At 42.8% G+C, this 19,636-nt stretch overlaps 1 protein-coding gene across 1 annotated transcript in view; it reads left to right on the top strand.

Moving 5' to 3' along the window:
• The window catches only part of MTMR7 (myotubularin related protein 7), an 87,047-nt gene extending 67,874 nt beyond the window's left edge, over positions 1 to 19,173 (top strand). Inside the window, exons 8-14 of the mRNA XM_006015856.2 lie at positions 416 to 525; positions 5,633 to 5,758; positions 6,355 to 6,404; positions 7,819 to 8,019; positions 10,977 to 11,117; positions 14,858 to 14,984; positions 15,796 to 19,173. Of these exons, the coding sequence (XP_006015918.1) occupies positions 416 to 525; positions 5,633 to 5,758; positions 6,355 to 6,404; positions 7,819 to 8,019; positions 10,977 to 11,117; positions 14,858 to 14,984; positions 15,796 to 16,158 (1,118 nt within the window). The 3' untranslated portion in view covers positions 16,159 to 19,173. The remainder of the gene's footprint in view (positions 1 to 415; positions 526 to 5,632; positions 5,759 to 6,354; positions 6,405 to 7,818; positions 8,020 to 10,976; positions 11,118 to 14,857; positions 14,985 to 15,795) is intronic.
• The last annotated feature ends 463 nt before the right edge of the window (positions 19,174 to 19,636 follow it).

Below are 19,636 nucleotides of genomic sequence, written 5' to 3'. Positions count from 1 at the left end.
CAGCTGTGCCTGCCTCTCCCCGGCGGATCCAAATCTCCGGATCAGCGCCGAACCTCCAATTCTGATGTGGCCATATCAAATGGGGACAGTGATTTGAATCACCAAATCGAATCACTGCCCTCTGAGTCGGCCGAATCCAAATCGAATACTTCCCTATTTGCACTGGCCTACTATTTATCCTAGATTTTTTAAAGATAATTCACCCTCCCCAAAACTTAGTTTGGGAAAAGTTTGAGTCTACAAGTTTTTTAAATTTAGGATTTCTTACATGTTATATAGGACCTCAAATATATGTAAAAGCATTCATTTAATTTCAGAAGATGCACTTGTAATACAGAGAACCCCTGAACATATAGCCTGGAAGCTAAACCTACAAGTTAAAATATTTTATTAAACATATGGCTTATTTTTGCAGTTTGTGAACTGAGGTCACCCTCTATAAGCGACTTCCTCTGGGGCCTGGAGAATTCTGGCTGGCTAAAGCATATCAAAGCCATCATGGATGCGGGCATCTTTATTGCAAAGGTAAAGCATGTAAAGCTAAATAAAAAATGACTGACCAAAATCACTGCTGGGGCAATTTTACAGATGCCAATGGAGTTACAACAGAAAAGAATCTGGCTCTAATGTTTGATGGTGTAGGTCAAGGCAGAAGAAAGCACAATTCATCAGTGTGGCAAGAGCTGCTATGTGGTTACTTTGCCGGTAAATTAGAATAACATTTTTCCATTTTGCTTTTGTATACAATGGGCCCTGGGCATGCATTCATTTAAAGGCACACAGGATCTGATCCCAACCATTTTGCCTTCTGCAATGCTACACATGCGTGGCAGGACGTGCGATTTTTGGGATCAGGTATCCAAATCATGCCATTGCTGCTTGCTAGTGCAGGGGGCAGGCCATCCCTGGAGGGGGTGGATCAGGGCAACTGCCTCAGGCCTCGCACTTTGGGGGCCCCTGCAGAGCTGGGCGGAGCGGCCGCAGTGACTCCGCACCACTTTGGACTTTGCATCCAGCTGCTTGCTACCTCCCCCGTCCCTGTGCTGCCACCGCTGCCACTGCTGATGGCAGCAGCAACTTCTTCGGGTCTGGGGCATGTGGGATTGGAGCAGGGATGGGGCCCCTGCTTGGGTCAGCTCTGGCAGGGGGAGACAAAAAATCTCAATAAGTGGTTGTTTTTACTATTGAGAAACTGTATATCTGAATCACATTTGATTTGATCAGTGGTATTTATCACCCATTAATAATCTGTTAATTTCCACATCCTCTTTGCTAACTCTTTTGTGCCAATCACCATTTATCGTCAGTGTTCTCATTTTGAGGCTTCTGTTACAAAATGATACAACTCATATATTTTATCCTAATAACAGATATTTAAATGGATTGTTCATCTCAGAATGTTTTATTTAGCTGATGTAACTCTTAATTTTGTGTTATTCCCCAGCCTATCTTTCTGTTATAGTAAATAGGAATTATGTTATTTCTTTTACTACTCTTGTTTCTGAATTATAGTCTATATGTAGTTCTTTGCTATGCTGGATGGTTCGGGACACCCATAGTTTTATAGATGTTAGGGGCTGGAAGGGACCTTACAGATCATTGGGTCCAGCCCCCCCTGCACTTGGGCAGGAAAGACTGCTGGGGTCAGATGATCCCAGCAAGGTGGGCATCAAGATTGCCAGGGTGAGTGATTGCATCACCTCTGCGGGGAGCCTCTTCCAAACCCTCAGTACTCAAGTTGTAAGGAAGTTTTTCCTTATGTCCAGTCTGAAGCAATCTTCAATCAGTTTGTGCCCATTATTTTGTTTTGCTTTTCGAGATCATGTTAGTATGCAAGTGTTTAGTTTTGAAAATAATGGCTGCATCCAGATGAGCGAGCACATGCCTGTTGGGTATCTCAGTTTCAGGGAAATCCAGTATAAAAAAAATGTTGGAAAAAAGTGGTTCAGGGTGCGCTCCTGGAGCATGCCCTAAGGCAACTGGAGGCTGAGTCCTCCAGAGAGATGCTCTAGCATGTGGCCAAAGCTTCTGTATGGCTGCCACATACCCGTGCTGGAGAAAACAGGAGTGGGGTAAGGCTGCAGCAGTGACCTGGACTTGGGCTTTGTCCAAGGTAAGTAGGGCTGTGGGGGTAGGAGGGAGTGTGTTGGGGGGGAGGCTTGGGACTGTGTGTGTGGGTGGGGGGCGGGGGACTGGCACAAAGGGCTAGTGTCCCTGGATACCAAGTGGCTGGGCTTCAGAAGCTCCTGAGGGCAAGTAGCCCAGAGCTGCTCACCAGGGCAGCTTTTTATACTGTCGGGGCTAGCCTCTAGCTCCCCCTAGGTAAAGATCTAGGAGGAGCTGGACAGAGTGAGTTTGCACCAAGTAACACAATTTGCTCCACACCAAAGTGTATGTTCAGGCACGTGCTGAGGCACAGACCTCCGGCATAAATTTGTACTGCTGCTATTTGAGCTGCTGTGAGCACATGTGCATGCATGTGTGGACATGCCCAACATGCCCGTTCTTATATTTACCAACATTCAGAAACTATGTATAGAAACCTACTCAAATTGCAATTGGGCAATGTCCATGAAATCTCCAAGGGCAAATACTTCCTAAAAATAAAATGCTGGCTCCTTAGTGGGAGCCAGCAGTCCTTATAGCTGCTGCATCCTGGTCATGCAGCATGCCAGGGGAGAAAGGGGGAGGGGGCTGCTGGCATGAAGGGGAGCTGGCAAGATGGCTGCAGCCCTTGCTCCTAACCACTGATTGGCTAAGAGGGATACATGTTGTGTGGCTCCGCCACTCTCCAAGCTGTGGCAAAGGATGGGGCTCTATGATGGACAGTCCCCTTAACCAATCAGCAGTGAGAGGTGGGACCACTTGGGCTCCTCGGCCAATCACAGACACGATGCGGGGCTGCTGCAATAAGCCCATGAAATGATGGCTGGCCCTGTGATCTACCTGCAAAATTGGCTGCCTGCTTCCTTGATTTGGGTAGACCCCTACCTATGTCCAATTTTTCTTTCTTACCCTGATTGTGTCTTTCTAATATACAGGGGTTGTTTTTTATTTTATCCTCATATAACCTGCTAGAGATACTACTGTCACTCAGTAGGTAAAATCTTAGGCCCCTGAAGTCAAGTTCTGCTATAAACAGCAGTGCGGTCATTGCCTTCAGGCCTTGCCATCTTTCTTTTAGCAAGGAGTTTATATAATATCTTTCAGTTTTTTCTTTATTTTTGTTGCCTATGCATCTGACAGCCTCCTGTTTCTCTCCAAATTCAGTGGAAAGATTTGAACTTTAATCTGGAATGCAGTCGTGTTTGGTTACTGGAATTTGGTTACTTGGAATTTATGCTCTGTTTATGATTTGTCTTTAGCAACGAGGCTTTTACCACTTCCAATTCTTTATTGGTCTTTTGCCCACATTATTCTAATTTAGATAGATTTAACTCTTCATAGATAAGCACTGATGATTTATTGCTATTCGTTGTTCCACTTTAAAACAAAGCTCAGTGCTTATTTTTCTAGTTACTATCTTTCTTATTTTATTTCTGTCTTATGATTTGAGTAGAGCTTTCTTTAGTCAGCATAAACAGTGAAAGAAAAATGAACAGAAATCTTATTAACAAATACCTCCATCATTATGAGCTATAACTTCCCTAAATGATTTCAAAATAAATATAACCTCTTCTTTGTACAGATCACTTGTACCATGAATACCTAATATCCTAATACCCTGAACAAGGGTTTTCAAAATTGTTGGGTCCAATAGGCTGGATATGATTCTCAGCTTATTATGGGCTGGATCTATGGGGATTGCTGCAGGCCAGGTGAGTGGTGGCAGTAGTGGCAGCAGCATTAATTTCTATGGAAGCTCTCCTCAGATAGAGCTGGAGCTCCCCTCAGATAGAGAAAGGAGTTGGATCTCAGACTCCTATACCCTGGCCAGATCTGGCCCACCATACCATTCTACCCAGCCTGTGAGGCCCCTCCAAAAAACAATTATTACCAGCCCACGGCTGCTTCTCTGAAAGTCGATGGGGGGCGGGCTTTCAGAGGTCACGTGTCATTGGACTGGGTGGGCTCTGTGTCTCCACCCCCATGGGCCTCCTGGCACTCCAGCTGGGAGCTCCATGTGGAAGCAGCGAACATGATAGCAAGTGACTGGATAACTGGTGAGTGGCTCCTGCCTGCAGGGGCATGGTGGATGTGAGTGTGGGGTTTGTGGGTGGGTGTGGGCCCCCTCACCACCGGGGGGGCGGGGGCTGCCACAAGGGGCAGCATCAGGTGGCAGACTCTTGAGGCACTCTTGGTTCATGGTAGGAAGAGCCCCTTGGTGGCATATGACTCCGGCTGAGTCTTGGGAGCTATATGTGGCAGCACGTAGCCAGCCCAGCCCAGCCTGCTGGCATGTGCCTTCAACCCAGAACAGGCTGGCTCCGTGCCAGCATGTGGGGCTCCTGGTGCTGGAATGCTGGAAGCCCTACGTGGAGGCATGGAGCTGGCCTGGCTGGGCTGATGGCACGCGGCTCCTGCCTGCAATGCCAGGAACCCCACATTCTGGCATGAGCCAGCCCAGTCTGGGAAGGCCCACACCCACCCACACATACCCCACACCCAGCATCCCCACACCCCCACAAACCCAACACAAACTCTCAAAACCACCCCACAAGCCCCCCACACCCACCCCTATATCCCCTATAAACTCCCCACACCCACAACACAAAATGTACAAGAGTAAGAGTTTATTTTGAGCTATTATGCAATCACCTCTATATACACTATGCAAACACATGTAAATCAGGACAACAATATTTTTTTGAAAACAAGTCCGAGTAAGGTGGTTGTCCTGATTTACATGTGTTTGCATAGTGTATATAGTGTAAACCACCACCTCTTACTCTGGCTGTGCTGTATGGGGTTAGCTGTAGTCTAAGTACATGTTTTGGGTCAGATGGGCAAATGCCTATTTTTGTGAATCCTGATGTGGCTAAGGTGTGAGCACTGACCAGCTCACCTCTACAAGGGCTGAACTGGCTGTGCACATGCACAGCATTACCAGATTTTTTTCACATATACTCCAGAATATAATACATACCTCTCACATCATAGGTGATTGCTATAACCCAGGGACAAGTGGGCATCATCACCTACATCTTTTCTTTTTGTGGGTTTTTGGGGTGTCCAACAATTGATTAGGTACAGTCTGAGAACACCTGCAGGAAAAGGAACCCACAGGTGAAGAAGGTGCAGGAACATGCATTTTGTGAACCCCAGCAGGTGTTTGCCCAAGTATTCATAACTTTCAAGATCTAGGTGGCTCTGGGCATGCCCAGGAACAATGAAATAGGCACCCCAGGTACTTTACTAGTTGAAAATTAAGGCATCTAGTAGCTTGAGGTACCTCCAAGTATAGGTGGCAGTAGTGGGGGGTTTGAGGATCTAAGTTTTTACTTCGGCATCAAATTCTTTTTTGGATCTGGACTTGACTTGCTCAATGTTACAAGGAAGTTAGTGGGCAAGGAATTTATTCAGGTCTGCCAAAACGCAGACTAGCATGCTAATGACTAGACTGTCCTGCTTCTAATTTCTACCTATTGCTGTATTTTCATTGCTTTATCTGAGGGCCTTTCTGTATTTTTAGGCTGTGGCAGAGGAAGGTGTGAGTGTTCTTGTTCATTGCTCAGATGGCTGGGATAGAACAGCTCAGGTTTGCTCTGTAGCAAGCCTTCTGTTAGACCCCTATTACAGGACTCTGAAGGGATTCATGGTAAGCAAGTCTGTTTTATAGAGGATTTTATAAACATGAATAACATTATGCACTATGTTCTTTTTGCTTAAGGAAAAATAACCTTTTACTTTTAAAATAAATAAAATAGATTTTTTAAATAAAATAACCTTTTACCGTTAAGAAATAAAAAAGGCTAAATTACAACTAGGTGGTCTGGCAGTGTCAGTGGTGTAAATTTTCTAAAATATCGTGTCTAAGTTTATAGAGTAATTTCATCAAAGGTTTAGACCTAGTCAGGTACATGACTATTTATGTATAAGGAAACTAGCTTTTTGCTCAGGAAGCTGTAGTAGGAGCCTTGCCATCACTTTATAGTTGGATTTAATTTTCAAAGACAGGCTGCAGTTTTGTTTATCAAATTTGGGTGCAAAGATAGATTAGCAAGGCTTGTAAAATTTAATAAAAAAAATAGATTAGTCTAAATGACATTTGAAGTACTCAAGTTAACTCTACTAAAGAAGAAAACTATTTCTTTCTGTACCTCAGGTTTTCAGTTTTATTTATTGATATCATTCTTCTGCTTGCTTTAAAAATAATGTTGACTCCCAGAGACTTGTGTGCTTTTCTCGTTATAGGTATTAATTGAAAAAGATTGGGTTTCCTTTGGTCATAAATTTAATCACAGGTAAGAGCCCTGCAAGACTGTTTAATATATACTGTTTTTCCAGGATAAAATCAGATCTCTGCTGTAGTCATAACAATTTTACTTTATTGTTTCCCTTTGAAAACAACAGTATACCCAATATATGACAATATTCACTGCTTACTGTAGCCACCTGGAAAAGTAAAATACATTTTAACTATTCTTTTCCACCAAACTGCCTGAACTCTAATTTGCTATTACGTGTATAGGATGTGTGTCTACAGATTGCTTTTAGCACTGAAGCATTCATTTTGGAGAGAAAAAATAATATGCTTCGGGGGAAATTTCTATCAATGTCAAAGGACATCTCTAGCAAATCAATGCCATTGCCTTCAGTAGGGCCAGGATTTCACTCATAAAAATGAAGGCCCTAGTTCAGAAAAGCATGCCTAGTTTAGGATAGTAGTTAAAGTAAGATACTTGCTGAAGTGCCTTTAACTTTAAGGATCTGTGATCCAAACTGTTTGTAAGAAAACAATCTAAGTAAAACAGAAGAATTAGTTCAGAAACTTAAAGAGAGTATAACATAAAACTATTTAGAAAGGCTATTTTTTTGCCTCTAGCTCTGTTTTTGGCATGAAATTATTTGCTGTTTAAATGTAAAGTGGGCATACTTCCCTCGTTTTCAGCTTTTCAGTTTGTCAGTTCCTCAAAAAACATTAAAAAAAGATATAAGGTGCATAATGATCAGCAATAACTATGGTATCCTTTATGGTATTGCTATATTTTCTTTGAAGACTATAAGTAGAATTAGCAATCTGTACCTCAGAAGAAATTATCCATATTATTTCCTACTGTCTTGGCCCATATAAACAGAATGACCAAATAAAGATATTGGGCAGAGTTTAAGATATAGCATATCTTCTTCATGATATTATATTTTATACTTTCATTTTTCTATTAATTAGGGATAACTAGTGTGAACAGCATCAGCAATACCTCATTTGATAAAGAAAATAGGTTTAAAAACCACCTGTTCACACAGTAAAATGTAGCTGTTTCCCATGGTGCCCTCCTCTGGGGGTTCTGCAAAGGGAAGGCTAGGGCCTTGTACATGTTCCTTGGCAGAATCTGCCCTGGAGATGTGCTGACTGTACACTAACTAATAGTGTTCAGTGAACTGAGAGGCTTGCAGCAGACACTGATACCAGATGCAAAGCAGTGCAGCTCTCTGCAAGCCTCCTTCCAGGGATTCTCTTCATTGCTGCTAGAGATTCTCTTTTTTGCTTCATTCATGATTTGTGCCCTTTGTTTTATAGAGTTCTAGTCTTGCCTGATTTGAGAACCGTGAGGTCTGTGATTCATCCCTCACATACATAAAGGGATAGTGTCAAGTGTATAAACCTGTTTTTCATGCATCAGGTTATTTGTATCGTAATATCTTTTTATTATTTAGGTATGGGAATTTAGACGGTGATCCAAAGGAGATATCCCCCGTTATTGACCAGTTCATCGAGTGTGTTTGGCAGCTAATGGAACAATTCCCTTGTGCCTTTGAATTCAATGAAAGATTCCTGATCCACATACAACATCATATCTATTCCTGCCAGTTTGGTAACTTCCTTTGTAACAGCCAGAAGGAGAGACGAGAGTTGAAGTAAGACTTCCTATTCATTAACGACATAGCTGTATGTGGGTTTTACATATTTTACTTGTAAAAAATGACACACATTTAAGCCTTAATACATGCATGCTACTAAGGGCAGCAATTTAGATTTCTTACTTTCCTTTACCTGGCAATATAGTTGAAAAGAAAGTGTTGAGTTTCTGCAATGTAAGGTAAATGACAGTGACACAAACATGAGTGTTCAGTGAGAAATGACACAAACATATTTTGATGAAGTGGCCACAACTTTATTACACTGTAAATAACTTGAAATGAAAAGTGAAAGGGGAAGTTGTTAGTTACAGCTGTGGCTGAGTCACTGTGGTGAGGATCATCAGCTTGCTTTGTCAGACCCAATCTTTGGATACCACGTGCTTCTGAGTCAGCTGGGTCTGAGCAGTGTTCAATTTTGCCTTCAGGCATATTCTCGGGGAACAGAACGTATTCTTTGGCACCTCCCTGGGACATAGAACTCTACTAGCCAGCTGTCCCAGCCTCCTAAGCCATGTCGAACCTCCCAGCCTCTCTAAAAGCTAGCCATGCTTTCTCCTCCAAGGTAATCCAGCTTCATTTAACTCTACAAGAATGTGGGGCAAGTAAAGTAAGAAATACAGGCTCTCAGTGCAGCAACTTCTTAACTACACATACACTTTTTCTTTGTATAAAGGCCTTCTGACTCCTCAGTTGTGTCAGGTACATATATTCCCTGCTTTTCTATCCCACCTGGTTCATATTGGCAGTAGGGAGAAAAGAATGCTGAAGCCATCATGGGCTGTTGCCATCTCTCCTTTCTTTTAGGCTGTAGACAGCCATTCATCTGTAGCACTACAAAGTGCCACACTACTTTTTGCACTTTAAATTTATAGTGCTGTGGCAGAGCATACAGATATTCCAGCCCTCAGACTGCAGAGTTATATTCACGTCAAAGGCTTGTTTCCTAGCCAGGGAATGATAGGGGGCTGTTCCTTTGCAACCCTTGCCCCATGGCATTGGGGCTGTCTCCACAAGGATATCAGCTGGAGGAAGTATTGGCACAAAGGCACCCCTGGCCATTGGTGGGGGTGATGGGTCATGCTCTCTTCACCCCTGCCACCTCTGTGGGTAACTGGAGGCTATGCTTGACCTCCATAGATGCAGCCCTGTCCCAGGCTGTGGCAACAGCTGTCAAAGATAGCCACCCATAGAGGGAAGAGAGCATGCTGGGAGCTTCCAGCAGGGGAGAGGACTGACTCCTGGCACTAGGTCCTGGAGCAGTGGCGGTCAAAGACAGCCCCCTAGCTTGGGGTGGCAGTAGCTGTTCCTGCCAGTGCTGCTGCTGCTGAGAGAGCACAGGCAACAACTTGCACACTGGTGACAGTGGTGGCAGTGCCTTGAGGGTACTGACTCTTACTGATATTCTCATTGGCAGCAGGGTGCCAGCATGACTCTCTGACAGCTCACTGTGGGTGGGTGCCCTGCTGGAGGAGGGAAGCAGGGATAGCAAAGCATTGTAGGATGCTGGGAGTACTAGAGATCTCTGTAAAATTACATCTGACTAAACAGACATTATATATGACAACGTAGCCTTACTGAGAAGTTCTGGTTTCAAACAGGTATTTTTCTATAGCACTCATGCCATGTTTGTAGCACTACAGACCACTTAGACACTTGCATGCTCACATTTTGCAGCACTACAAGGGCTTTTGTTGTGCTACAAGCGTAATAGCTGTCACAGTGTTAGAGCTGTCCAAGTCTAGACCTGGTAAGGACCTAGCCTACTCAAACTGAAAGCCCTCACAAATCTTTCCATGCCAAGATCTACTGAATGAGAGACCCATGTATCTTGACATGACAGATGGCCAGAGGATGCCAGAGACCTGAAGTCACATCAGCAGAATCAACATGCCTGTCATCCCAGTTTACCAGAAAGAACTGTAATGCATGGTGATCAGGCAGGTTGACAGCTAGTTTGCAGGAAAAGGTTTGGAGCCCTGCAAGGCTTGAGACTCAGCTGCTTGCACATCGATTCTACCTCTAACAAGAAAATCTAATCCTGCCAAGAGGAAGAAAACCGTCCAGAGTTGCAGTCTTGCAAATAACAAATTGTGCACTGATACAACACCTGCATTCCTGTTCCAGGTGGGCTGTAGCCCTGGCAGTCCACAACTGTTTCAATTTCAGATGTTATCCACACAAACTAAAAAACCCTCAAAGGTGCGATTACCATTCCAACACCACAGAAGAGAGTTGAATTGAGCTCTCCTTGTAACCAAATGGGGGATGAGGGCTCTGCTGAAAACTAGTCATTCCTTCTGTAAAAGAAAGGCCATCATTACTGGTTTTAGTGCCACTGGTCTCTCTGTGGCTGTGTCATCTGGTGCCAGCTTCAGTGGTCAGTACATTTTCATGGGGCTGAAATTTGTTCATGGAGTGAAGATCCATTTAGAAGCCCTGAATAACAGCTGTACTGGAAAGGCTTAATTACTGAAGGAGAAGCCAGAGTTGGCAGGGGGGCCACATAGAAATATCTGTACATCAGTCCCATGTAGCCCAGCAAGGCCTTGCAGTGAGGGTTACAGGGGCTGGCACACGGGAGGAACCATGAGGTCCATTACCATGCAGTCAGTGGCCTCAACACCACAGAATTAATACAGAGGGTTTGTTGCTGCTATTCCATCTGACAGAAACCATGCTAATGTACCCTGAAATGAAGATTGCATTTTATATGTCTAACCCCCTTGCTCCTACATGTCAACTACTCTGGCTTTATGGTGGTACAATGGATTTCGTCCTTTACATTGAATGAAGGAAATCAGGCTTCTGCATCTATCATTTACGTTGTTTTCTGTAAAGCTACATTCTAATAGGTAGCAAAGAGCACTAAAATATTTTCCCTGATCTCTGTGCCCCCCTCTCCCCCGACCCAGCTGAAGAGCAGTTATACATTCTTCCTTTAAATTATTTCCCAGAATTCAAGAACGAACATACTCACTTTGGGCTCATTTGTGGAAGAATCGAGTGGATTACATGAATCCTCTCTACAGAGCAGATCATGGTCAAACCCAGGGGACTCTCCACCCACAGACAGCCCCATGCAACTTCTTGTATAAGTAAGTGAGTTCCTTTCCTGACTGTCACTGTGAACAAGATGCTGCTAGTGATATTTATCAGAACAAAATGCCACCACTCATCTTACAGTCTAGGATATTGATTAATTAAATGGTAAGGAAGACAGTGGAAAGACTTAATTCCAGACAGGGCCTCTACAGTGTTTCACAACATCAGATTAGTCCCAAAAGAAGCTTATGTCTAAGGTTGTGCTGTGTTTATATCCCAATTATGTGGTTAGTCACTTGTTTCACTGGGCTCTTTCAATTCTATTCTAGTCTCTTTGGTACTGATTTCAGGGTTTTTTTTTTTAAATGTGTGCTTGGTACCCAGAATCAGTCCACGTCAGAGGTGAAGAAAGGATTTTGGTCATAGGGTTTAATTTACACACAATAAAATAAATGCTAAATTAATATGCAAGTAAGACAGACTCTCTTTCCACCTTCATTGACATGTTTTAGCTCTGATATTATACAGAGTAGCTTCGCCCTCATGTGAGTAATCACATCGGCTTTGGGACTGTTTGTGCCTATAAGGATTTATAGGATTAAATCTTCCACATTAATAAATATAGGGGGAGCGTGTGACTGAAATACTATAGCACTGGGGGAAAAAAATAAACCACTTAGTCTGCAAAATCTCCTAACAGCTCTGCCAGCCACTTGGCTAGACAGCTGAATGCTGAATACAAGCCTGACTGTTACTTAACCTGTCTACTGAGCTCCTTATGTATGTAAAGGCAGGCTCTGGTCATGGTTCAACTGGAAAACAAGGGACGAGTACTACTATCTAAGCTCTCCAAATATGCTTATGATTTGGAGCTGATTTTTCATTTGCGCATGAATGGGAACAGTTATTTGAACTAAGGCCCACAACATCAAGTCGTGTGAGAGCAGACAGACAGGCAGCGTGGCTCTGGAGTAAGTAGAAAGAAACTGAGTCCTAAGGGGTTTGGGGTTTTTTTGGTCCTGTTATTTTTTATTTTTTGTTTGAACTGAATTGCACTGAGGTGCGCAGATTAGTAATACCTGAGTACTGCGAAGATTTCACAATTGGGACTCTCTTGAGGCTCTGCTTCCAGAAAACATTTATTGTAGGCTTGAATTCATACCTACTTAAGGAAATCACACAAGCATGTTCTTAATGTTAAGCATCCTACAGTATATTCACATGGCACTTAACTAAGCTAAGTCAAATCCCGGAAGCAAGAGAACTGTACTAGTATAGTGCCGTGTCTAGACTAATTACTTAACTGAACTGTAGGCATGTACCCAAGTAGTTTCCTGAATGAAGAAGGTCTGTGGACTGATCTTGAAAGTTTCAGACCATGTGAGGAGCACTACTGGGCCCCCTGGGGCTTCAATGAAAGTTGCCATGCTCTGCATCTCTCATGATCAAGTTCTGTGATTTATACAGTGGCAACTTGAGAAGAAATAATAAAAAAGGCCCTGTTATACCTGGGTAATAAATGTGCCAGGTCCCTTTAGTCTGTAGGGCACTACATAGAATGCCTCATGAAAACATTGAGCTATAACCATGCTAGCATATGTTTAATGTTTAGGACCAATTTCAGAAGAAGAGTAAGTGGGAACAACTTCATTGATTTCAACTTCCTTATAAAGCACTTCACAGCATAACCAACAGAATGCAACCTAACTATTCTGGATATACTTTTGACTAATCCTGTTAACACTTTTATTCTAAATGTGATTTTTCAAAACACCATAACTTGAAAATGACGTTCCTGGCAAGACAAGTAAAAATTGGGAGGGAAGAGGCTGATCCTTTCCTTGCATGAGACAGGAAAATCTCAGTATGGCTAGGTCAGTGGGAATTTATGGGAGGTAGGTTGAAAATTGGACAATATTGGAAAGCTTGCTTTAGCCTTTATTGTGTTGGAGCTACCACTTCCTTAGATACAGAACAAATACATAATTCAACTTAAATTATGCATTCATTGTGACCAGACATATATTCCTGTGGAGAATAAATACAATCAGCTAAGTCTTTTAAAAATCTAACTAGAGGGATTTCTGCATTCAGAACAAGTAAAGTCACAGCTGTGTTGGTCTAAGTCAGAGGGCTGGCAACTTTTAAAAAGCTGCAGGCTGGAATAACTCAGCTGTAGTTCAGTGTGGACCAAATTGGCTTCAATGGCATGACAGTGGCGAGGACCTTTGCCTGTAGCACACTTGCATCACCACTACTTCCCCAAGCCCCTCGAAGTCTGGCTATAGCACAGGCTCAACTTCCAGCTGGTAGGGAGCTCCACTGGGGTTGGGCAGCTGGAAGCTGCATCTTCCCCATGGCACCCACTCCTCTACCTCCCAGCTGCAGCACAGCTCCCCACTGGCTAGAAGCTGCACCTGTGTTGTAGCCAGGGACCCTGGAGCTAGAGGAAGCAGCAGTATGAACACAGCTTCTAGCTACCCAGCTGCTTGTTTCCTGGCCCTTGCGCAGGCACAGGCAAAGCCCACTGGCTCTGTGGGCTGGATCCGGTGGCTCCACAGGCTGTCTGCTGCTTAGCCCTAATTTAAGTGATTTAGGTGAATGGGACGATGGGGTGAAAAGCAACCTATTCAAATTTGCTGATGATACCAAAATCTGGGGTGAGTTGGGCATGCTAGCAGGGAGGGAAAGACTGCAGAAAGACTTGGATAGGTTGCAAGGGTGGGCTGACAAAAACAGAATGCGTTTCAATACGGACAAGTGCAGGGTGCTGCACTTGGGCAGCAGTAACCGGCAACACACTTATAAGATGGGAAACTCCTTGAGAGCATGGAGGCAGAAAGGGATCTTGGAGTCATCATTGACTCCAAGATGAACATGGGCCGACAATGCAAGGTCACGGTCAGCAGGGCTAACTGGACCCTATCGTGCATCCACAGGTGCATCTCAAGCAGGACCAAGGAGGTGATCCTCCCCCTCTACGTGACACTGGTCAGGCCACAGCTGGAGTACTGTGTCCAGTTCTGGGCACCCCACTTCAAGAGGGATGTGGACAACATTGAGAAGGTCCAGAGGAGGGCCACCCGCATGATCTGGGGACAACAGGGCAGACCCTACAATGAGAGGCTACGGGACCTGAACCTGTTCAGCCTTCACAAGAGAAGGCTGAGGGGGGACCTTGTGACAGTCTATAAACTCACTAGGGGGGACCAGAAGGGTTTGGGGGAGACCTTGTTTCCCCTAGCGCCCCCCGGGATAACAAGAAATAACAGCCACAAGTTGTTGGAGAGTAGGTTCAGATTAGACATCCGTAGGAACTACTTCACAGTTAGGGGGGCTAGGATCTGGAACCAACTTCAAGGGAAGTGGTGCTGGCTCCTACTCTGGGGGTCTTTAAGAAGCGGCTCGATGCCTACCTGGCTGGGGTCACTTGAGCCCAGTTTCTCTCCTGCCCAGGCAGGGGGGCGGACTTGAAGATCTGCAAGGTCCCTTCCGACCCTACTTCTATGAAGTCAAAAGTAACTGGACCTTTCATAAAACTGGCACAAAATTAATAATTATTATCATACAATTTTTAGTCCACAGATTTACACTATTTATGAATCTTTTTATTATGTTAGCCATGTGATATACAGTACTTGAAAAACTAGAGGGAGAGTCTGTACTTAAATGAACATGATAGTCTGTTCGTTGCTCATCTATGTCTAAGACTGCAAAGATCTGTGTTTTGCATAAGGCTGTGATTTCCTCACAAGGTTTATGAAGTTGCTGAGCCCCTGCTATTGATTCTCAGGTTCTGGAGTGGGATGTATAATCGCTTTGAAAAGGGAATGCATCCGCGGCAGTCAGTTATAGATTATCTGATGGCAGTGAAAGAAGAAACTCAGCAGTTAGAAGAGGAACTGGAAGTCTTAGAAGAGGTAAGAGATACTTGGTCTCATTATCCCAGGCTTAAACCTAAGAAATAACCAAAAAAACTTTGCTAGATTTACGTAGAGCAGAGGTTTTCACCCTTTTTTGACTTGAGACAGCCCTTGATGGACTCAAGGAACCCATCAATACATTCAAGGCACCCTGTGGAAAATGCCAGCTCTTCGTTTTCACTCTTTGACTACAGAAAAATACTAGAGCAATTCTTCTGTGGCAAAGAACTCAGAAAGATCACAAGTCAGAATGCTTTTAACATTGGGGATTCCTATTTTATCTTGTGAATGGTGTTGTTGGCACACTTAATGGTGCTAACATTGTGTAGCACCCCAAAGCATCCTTGGAAGACTCTCAAAGCACCTCAGGGCACTGTGGCAGCCTGGTAGAGAATCACTGGTTTAGGGTGTGATAGCATCCCCCTGTCTGCTGTCTGCATCCCCTGTCTGCGCTCTTCAATCACAGATGGAGCCTCAGCCCAGGCATCCTTCCTGCTTCCATTGATGTCAATGAGAATTTTATTTGCCTTTTGATATCTTTGTCTTTTTAGAACGAACATTTGCCTTTGTCCTTGCCCATACCACCACATAGCCTTGATACGTGTTTCATATACTTCTAGAGCCTGCAAAGCATAGACACCAATTTTATCTATGCTCTATGTAACCCCACTGAAGTAAGTGGGAGAATTGTCAGATAAATAGGGTTGCAAAGGGCTTATATTAATTTTAATCCTAAATTTTTATACAGTGCCCATGGCACAATACAGTCCAATTCTGCTCATAACTCACATTGTCTCTCTTCTTTCAGAGACTATCAAATCTTAAAAAAGTACAGGTAAATAATAATAAAGTAAAGAATATGCAACAAGACCGGAACAAAGCACTACGGCTCTCTGCCTCTAACAACAGCATAGCTAATACTCCCCAGGAGTACAGTAACAATCTGAAGTCATTCCCATCCCGGAGCCCCTCTCAAGGGGATGAAGAAGACTCAGCCCTGATTCTGACACAGGACAACCTGAAAAGCTCTGATCCTGATCTCTCAGCCACCAGCGATCAGGAATCAGGTGTGGAGGACTTAAACTGCCGGTCACCAAGTGGTGGTTGCCTGCCCAGTGAAGACAGTGGCAAGGATCCAGATTCAGATGAAGCTGTGTTTCTCACCGCCTGAAATGACTTTTCAGCAGAGGAAGAATTGGGGCCATCTCTGAACTTCTAAAGAAATCCAAAGAAAGGGAGCCATGCAAGTGTGTGTAAAGGCAGAACAAGCACTTATCACTATTGTCTTATCATAGTTAATCAAGAAAGGTAAAGCTCTGCTATTACGAACATTCATTCATTCAAGCCACTTGTGGTTGCATCTTTTAACTTTAAAAGCCATACAGAATTATTCTTTTATTTTTATTTAAAAAAATGCTATTTTTTTTAATTTCCATGATTACTTCTTTTCCAAGACTGACAGTAAAGTGTGTTCCTATGAAAAAGGCCAGAGAGATATCAATGTTATAAGTACTACCGAGTCATCCACATTTGTGGTCTTGAGTATTTTTGCCTTCAGGGAGTTTGTGTGCATTTTTTTTAATTATTAACTTTTTTTTCCTTTGATGTGTTCACATTAACAATTGTTTTAAACATTTTCCTATGAAAACCTACTGGGGCAAAGTAAAGGTAAACTTGAAACCAAATGAACAAGATCAGCTAAGTAGGGGCTGGATCCTACTACAGTCAAGGGCACTCACCCATGAGCACGTGGAGTTACTGAACTAGGAAAGTTCTGTTTTTGCACGCTGGTGAGCAAAAGTTTCTGCGGGTAAAACTGGAAGAATATAAATGCACAATCTTTTTCATAAAGCATGATGAATGTCACTAATTCCTTTTCATTTCTATTTTGTTTTATTGTATTTAAATTATACTTCTTTATAAATCCTTGGGAAGCAGGTACAAATATGTAACCTTGCCTACTTTTAAAGAGCAAATGTTAAATTTTTCAAGAACATCCAAGTCCTACTGACTTAATGAGACCTGGGGGAAAAAAAAGTATCAAAACTAATTAGATGCCTAACACCCAGTGATTTTTAATAGGAGTTAGGTACCCAGCTAGCTCAGAAGATTTGGGCCTAGATTACTTTTGAAATTAAGGATTTTCAGATACATTTTATACCCAAAGTTCAGGCTTTACAAAGAATTTCTTTCTAAATCCCAGCATGTGATCCCAAATGTGAAAACACATTTTTATCTGCCTACTTCCTTTCCCTTACAGTGGGAAAGGTAATAGGCTTCAGACCAACCTGAAGCATGGGCACCACAAGCGGGACAGCCTCTGTGTACAGCACATGGCAGACTGGAGAGGGAGAAGAAAATGAAGTAGCAGATAAGGCAGCGAGTACAGGAAAGGAAGCAGAGCAGCAGATTAGGCATTGGAAGGGGGGAGTGACAGGTGGGGAGGATGCAGAGTTAATTTGTGGCACACCTGCCAAAAAGGTTGGCCCCCACCGCCTGACAGTATTTTACAATCCAAAAATTACAGCATGCGATTTTTCATTATGTCCTTGCACTAAATGACATTGACTAGAACTTCGTAAGAAACAGATGAAAATGAGAAATTAATTTTGTTGACTGAAATAGGAAAAAAAATGCTAAACACATTGAGTTGTGATTTTTAGAGTTACTATGTGCTTTTATATTACAACATATATTGTTGAGCCATTTTAAAATACAATTTATTTACATCTCATCTCATCTTCTTGAAGAAACTTTGGATTGAACTACCATTGATCATAACATGGTAGATAAGTTTACTTTAGTTATATTTCTTGTTAAATCTGTTAAGAATTGTTATAGTTAAATTACATATCTGTCCCTAAATTTGGAAGTTGTTAAGAAATTACTATTAAATGTAGTTTGCTTTTGCTAGATAGTTTTTCTTTCCAGTCTAAGAAACTGTTTGGGTAAAGGGAACAGATAAATTCCAGCACTGATAATATTCTCATTGGGGAGCTTCCATATTTGGAATATGGATTTGAATCTTAATGGAAGGATTTATTTTAGCATTATATTGGACAACCCAGATCTTCAACCTGAACAAAACACTGGGGCTCAACTGAGGTAAATGAAGGGATAACTATTTATACTTAGCTGAGAATTTAGCCCTGTGCATTTTTAAAGGTTATGCTTTTTTAATAAAAGAACACCCCAATTTTAATTGTAATTTTAAAAAGTGTATTTCATATTTTGGACATAGCCTGTACAAATTATATTAAAAGGAGATTTTGAATGGGTTTTCTTTAAGAAAATAAATATATGCTGTATACAGCTAGCAGTGAAAACAGGTCAAATACATTCTGCCTAAATATAAAAGAATGAGTTTGATTGCTGCAATATTGTCAATAAGTTAAAATGTGAAGTTGTACATTGTTATTATTGTGTGCAATTACATATGCCTAGAAATAGATGCAAAATGAAAAAGCTATCTTCCTGTCACTCAACAAACTATTGTAACAACCTTTAAAATTAAAATATTGGTATTTTAGACACCAGTCATTACTGAGCAGTTCCCAGTCGCATACCTTTCAGGCCCTGAAATTTTGGTTTGGCCTCTTGTTTATGTTGTAACGTTATATATTGTGGCATTATACTAGTCTCATACAAAATACTTCAGAAATAAATACTTAAGCTCCACAGAACGTTATTTCATATTACTGCATTGGAGGCACTTGCTCTCTCAACTTGGTAATATAATTTTAGGATATTCCAAAGATTTATAATTTAGAAGAGGGGTAACCAACCTCTGGTACAGGCAGTCTCAGTATGTGGCATGTAGCAGATGGGGGATGGACCAGAAAGTAAAGTAGCAGATAGGGGAGTATAGGGCTGGGAGCAGCAAGCAGAGCAGATCATGTAGGGAAGGGGTGGAAGTGGCACTGGGGAGAAGGGGTGGAGGTATGGGGCTAATTTGTGACACACTGGATAATTTGTGACTGGATGATCTTCATCTGAGAGTGCTGAAGGATCTGGCCTAAGTAATTGCAGAACCCCGGCGAAACTCTTCCACAACTCGTGGTACTCTGGAAAAGTTCCTGAGAACTGGAAGAGGGCCAGTGTTGTGCCCATCCACAAGAAGGGTAGGAGGGAGGACCCAGGTAACTATAAGCCAGTCAACCTAACTTCCATCCTAGGGAAAATCCTAGAAAAGTTCATCAAGGAATCTATCTGCAATAAGCTTGCAGAAGGTAAGATTCTGAATGATAGCCAGCATAGCTTAGTTGCGGGCAGGTCTTGCCTTCCAGTCTCATCTCCTTCTATGACCAGGTAACTTGCCACCTGGACACAAGAGCAGGTTGACATTGTATACTTTGACTTACAAAAGGCCTTTCATCTAGTACCCCATAATGTCCTTGTGAGAAAATGGTAGGATTGTGAGCTTAACTCCAAGACAGCCAGGTGGGTAAGAAACTGGCTGCAGGATAGGAGCCAGAGTCATAGTAAACAGATGTGTGTCATTCTGACAAGAAGTGGGCAGTGGTGTCCTGCAGGGGTCAGTGCTTGGTCCAGTACTTTTCAACATCTTTATTAATGATTTGGATATGGGGGCGAAATACTCACTGGCCAAGTTCGCGGACAACACGAAGTTATGCAGAAGCATGGTCATG

Source organism: Alligator sinensis, unplaced genomic scaffold, assembly GCF_000455745.1.
Source record: "Alligator sinensis unplaced genomic scaffold, ASM45574v1 scaffold528_1, whole genome shotgun sequence".
NCBI classification, from domain to species: Eukaryota; Metazoa; Chordata; order Crocodylia; family Alligatoridae; genus Alligator; species Alligator sinensis.
Note: the sequence above shows the minus strand (reverse complement) of the source record. Positions and strands in the feature narration are given on the sequence as shown.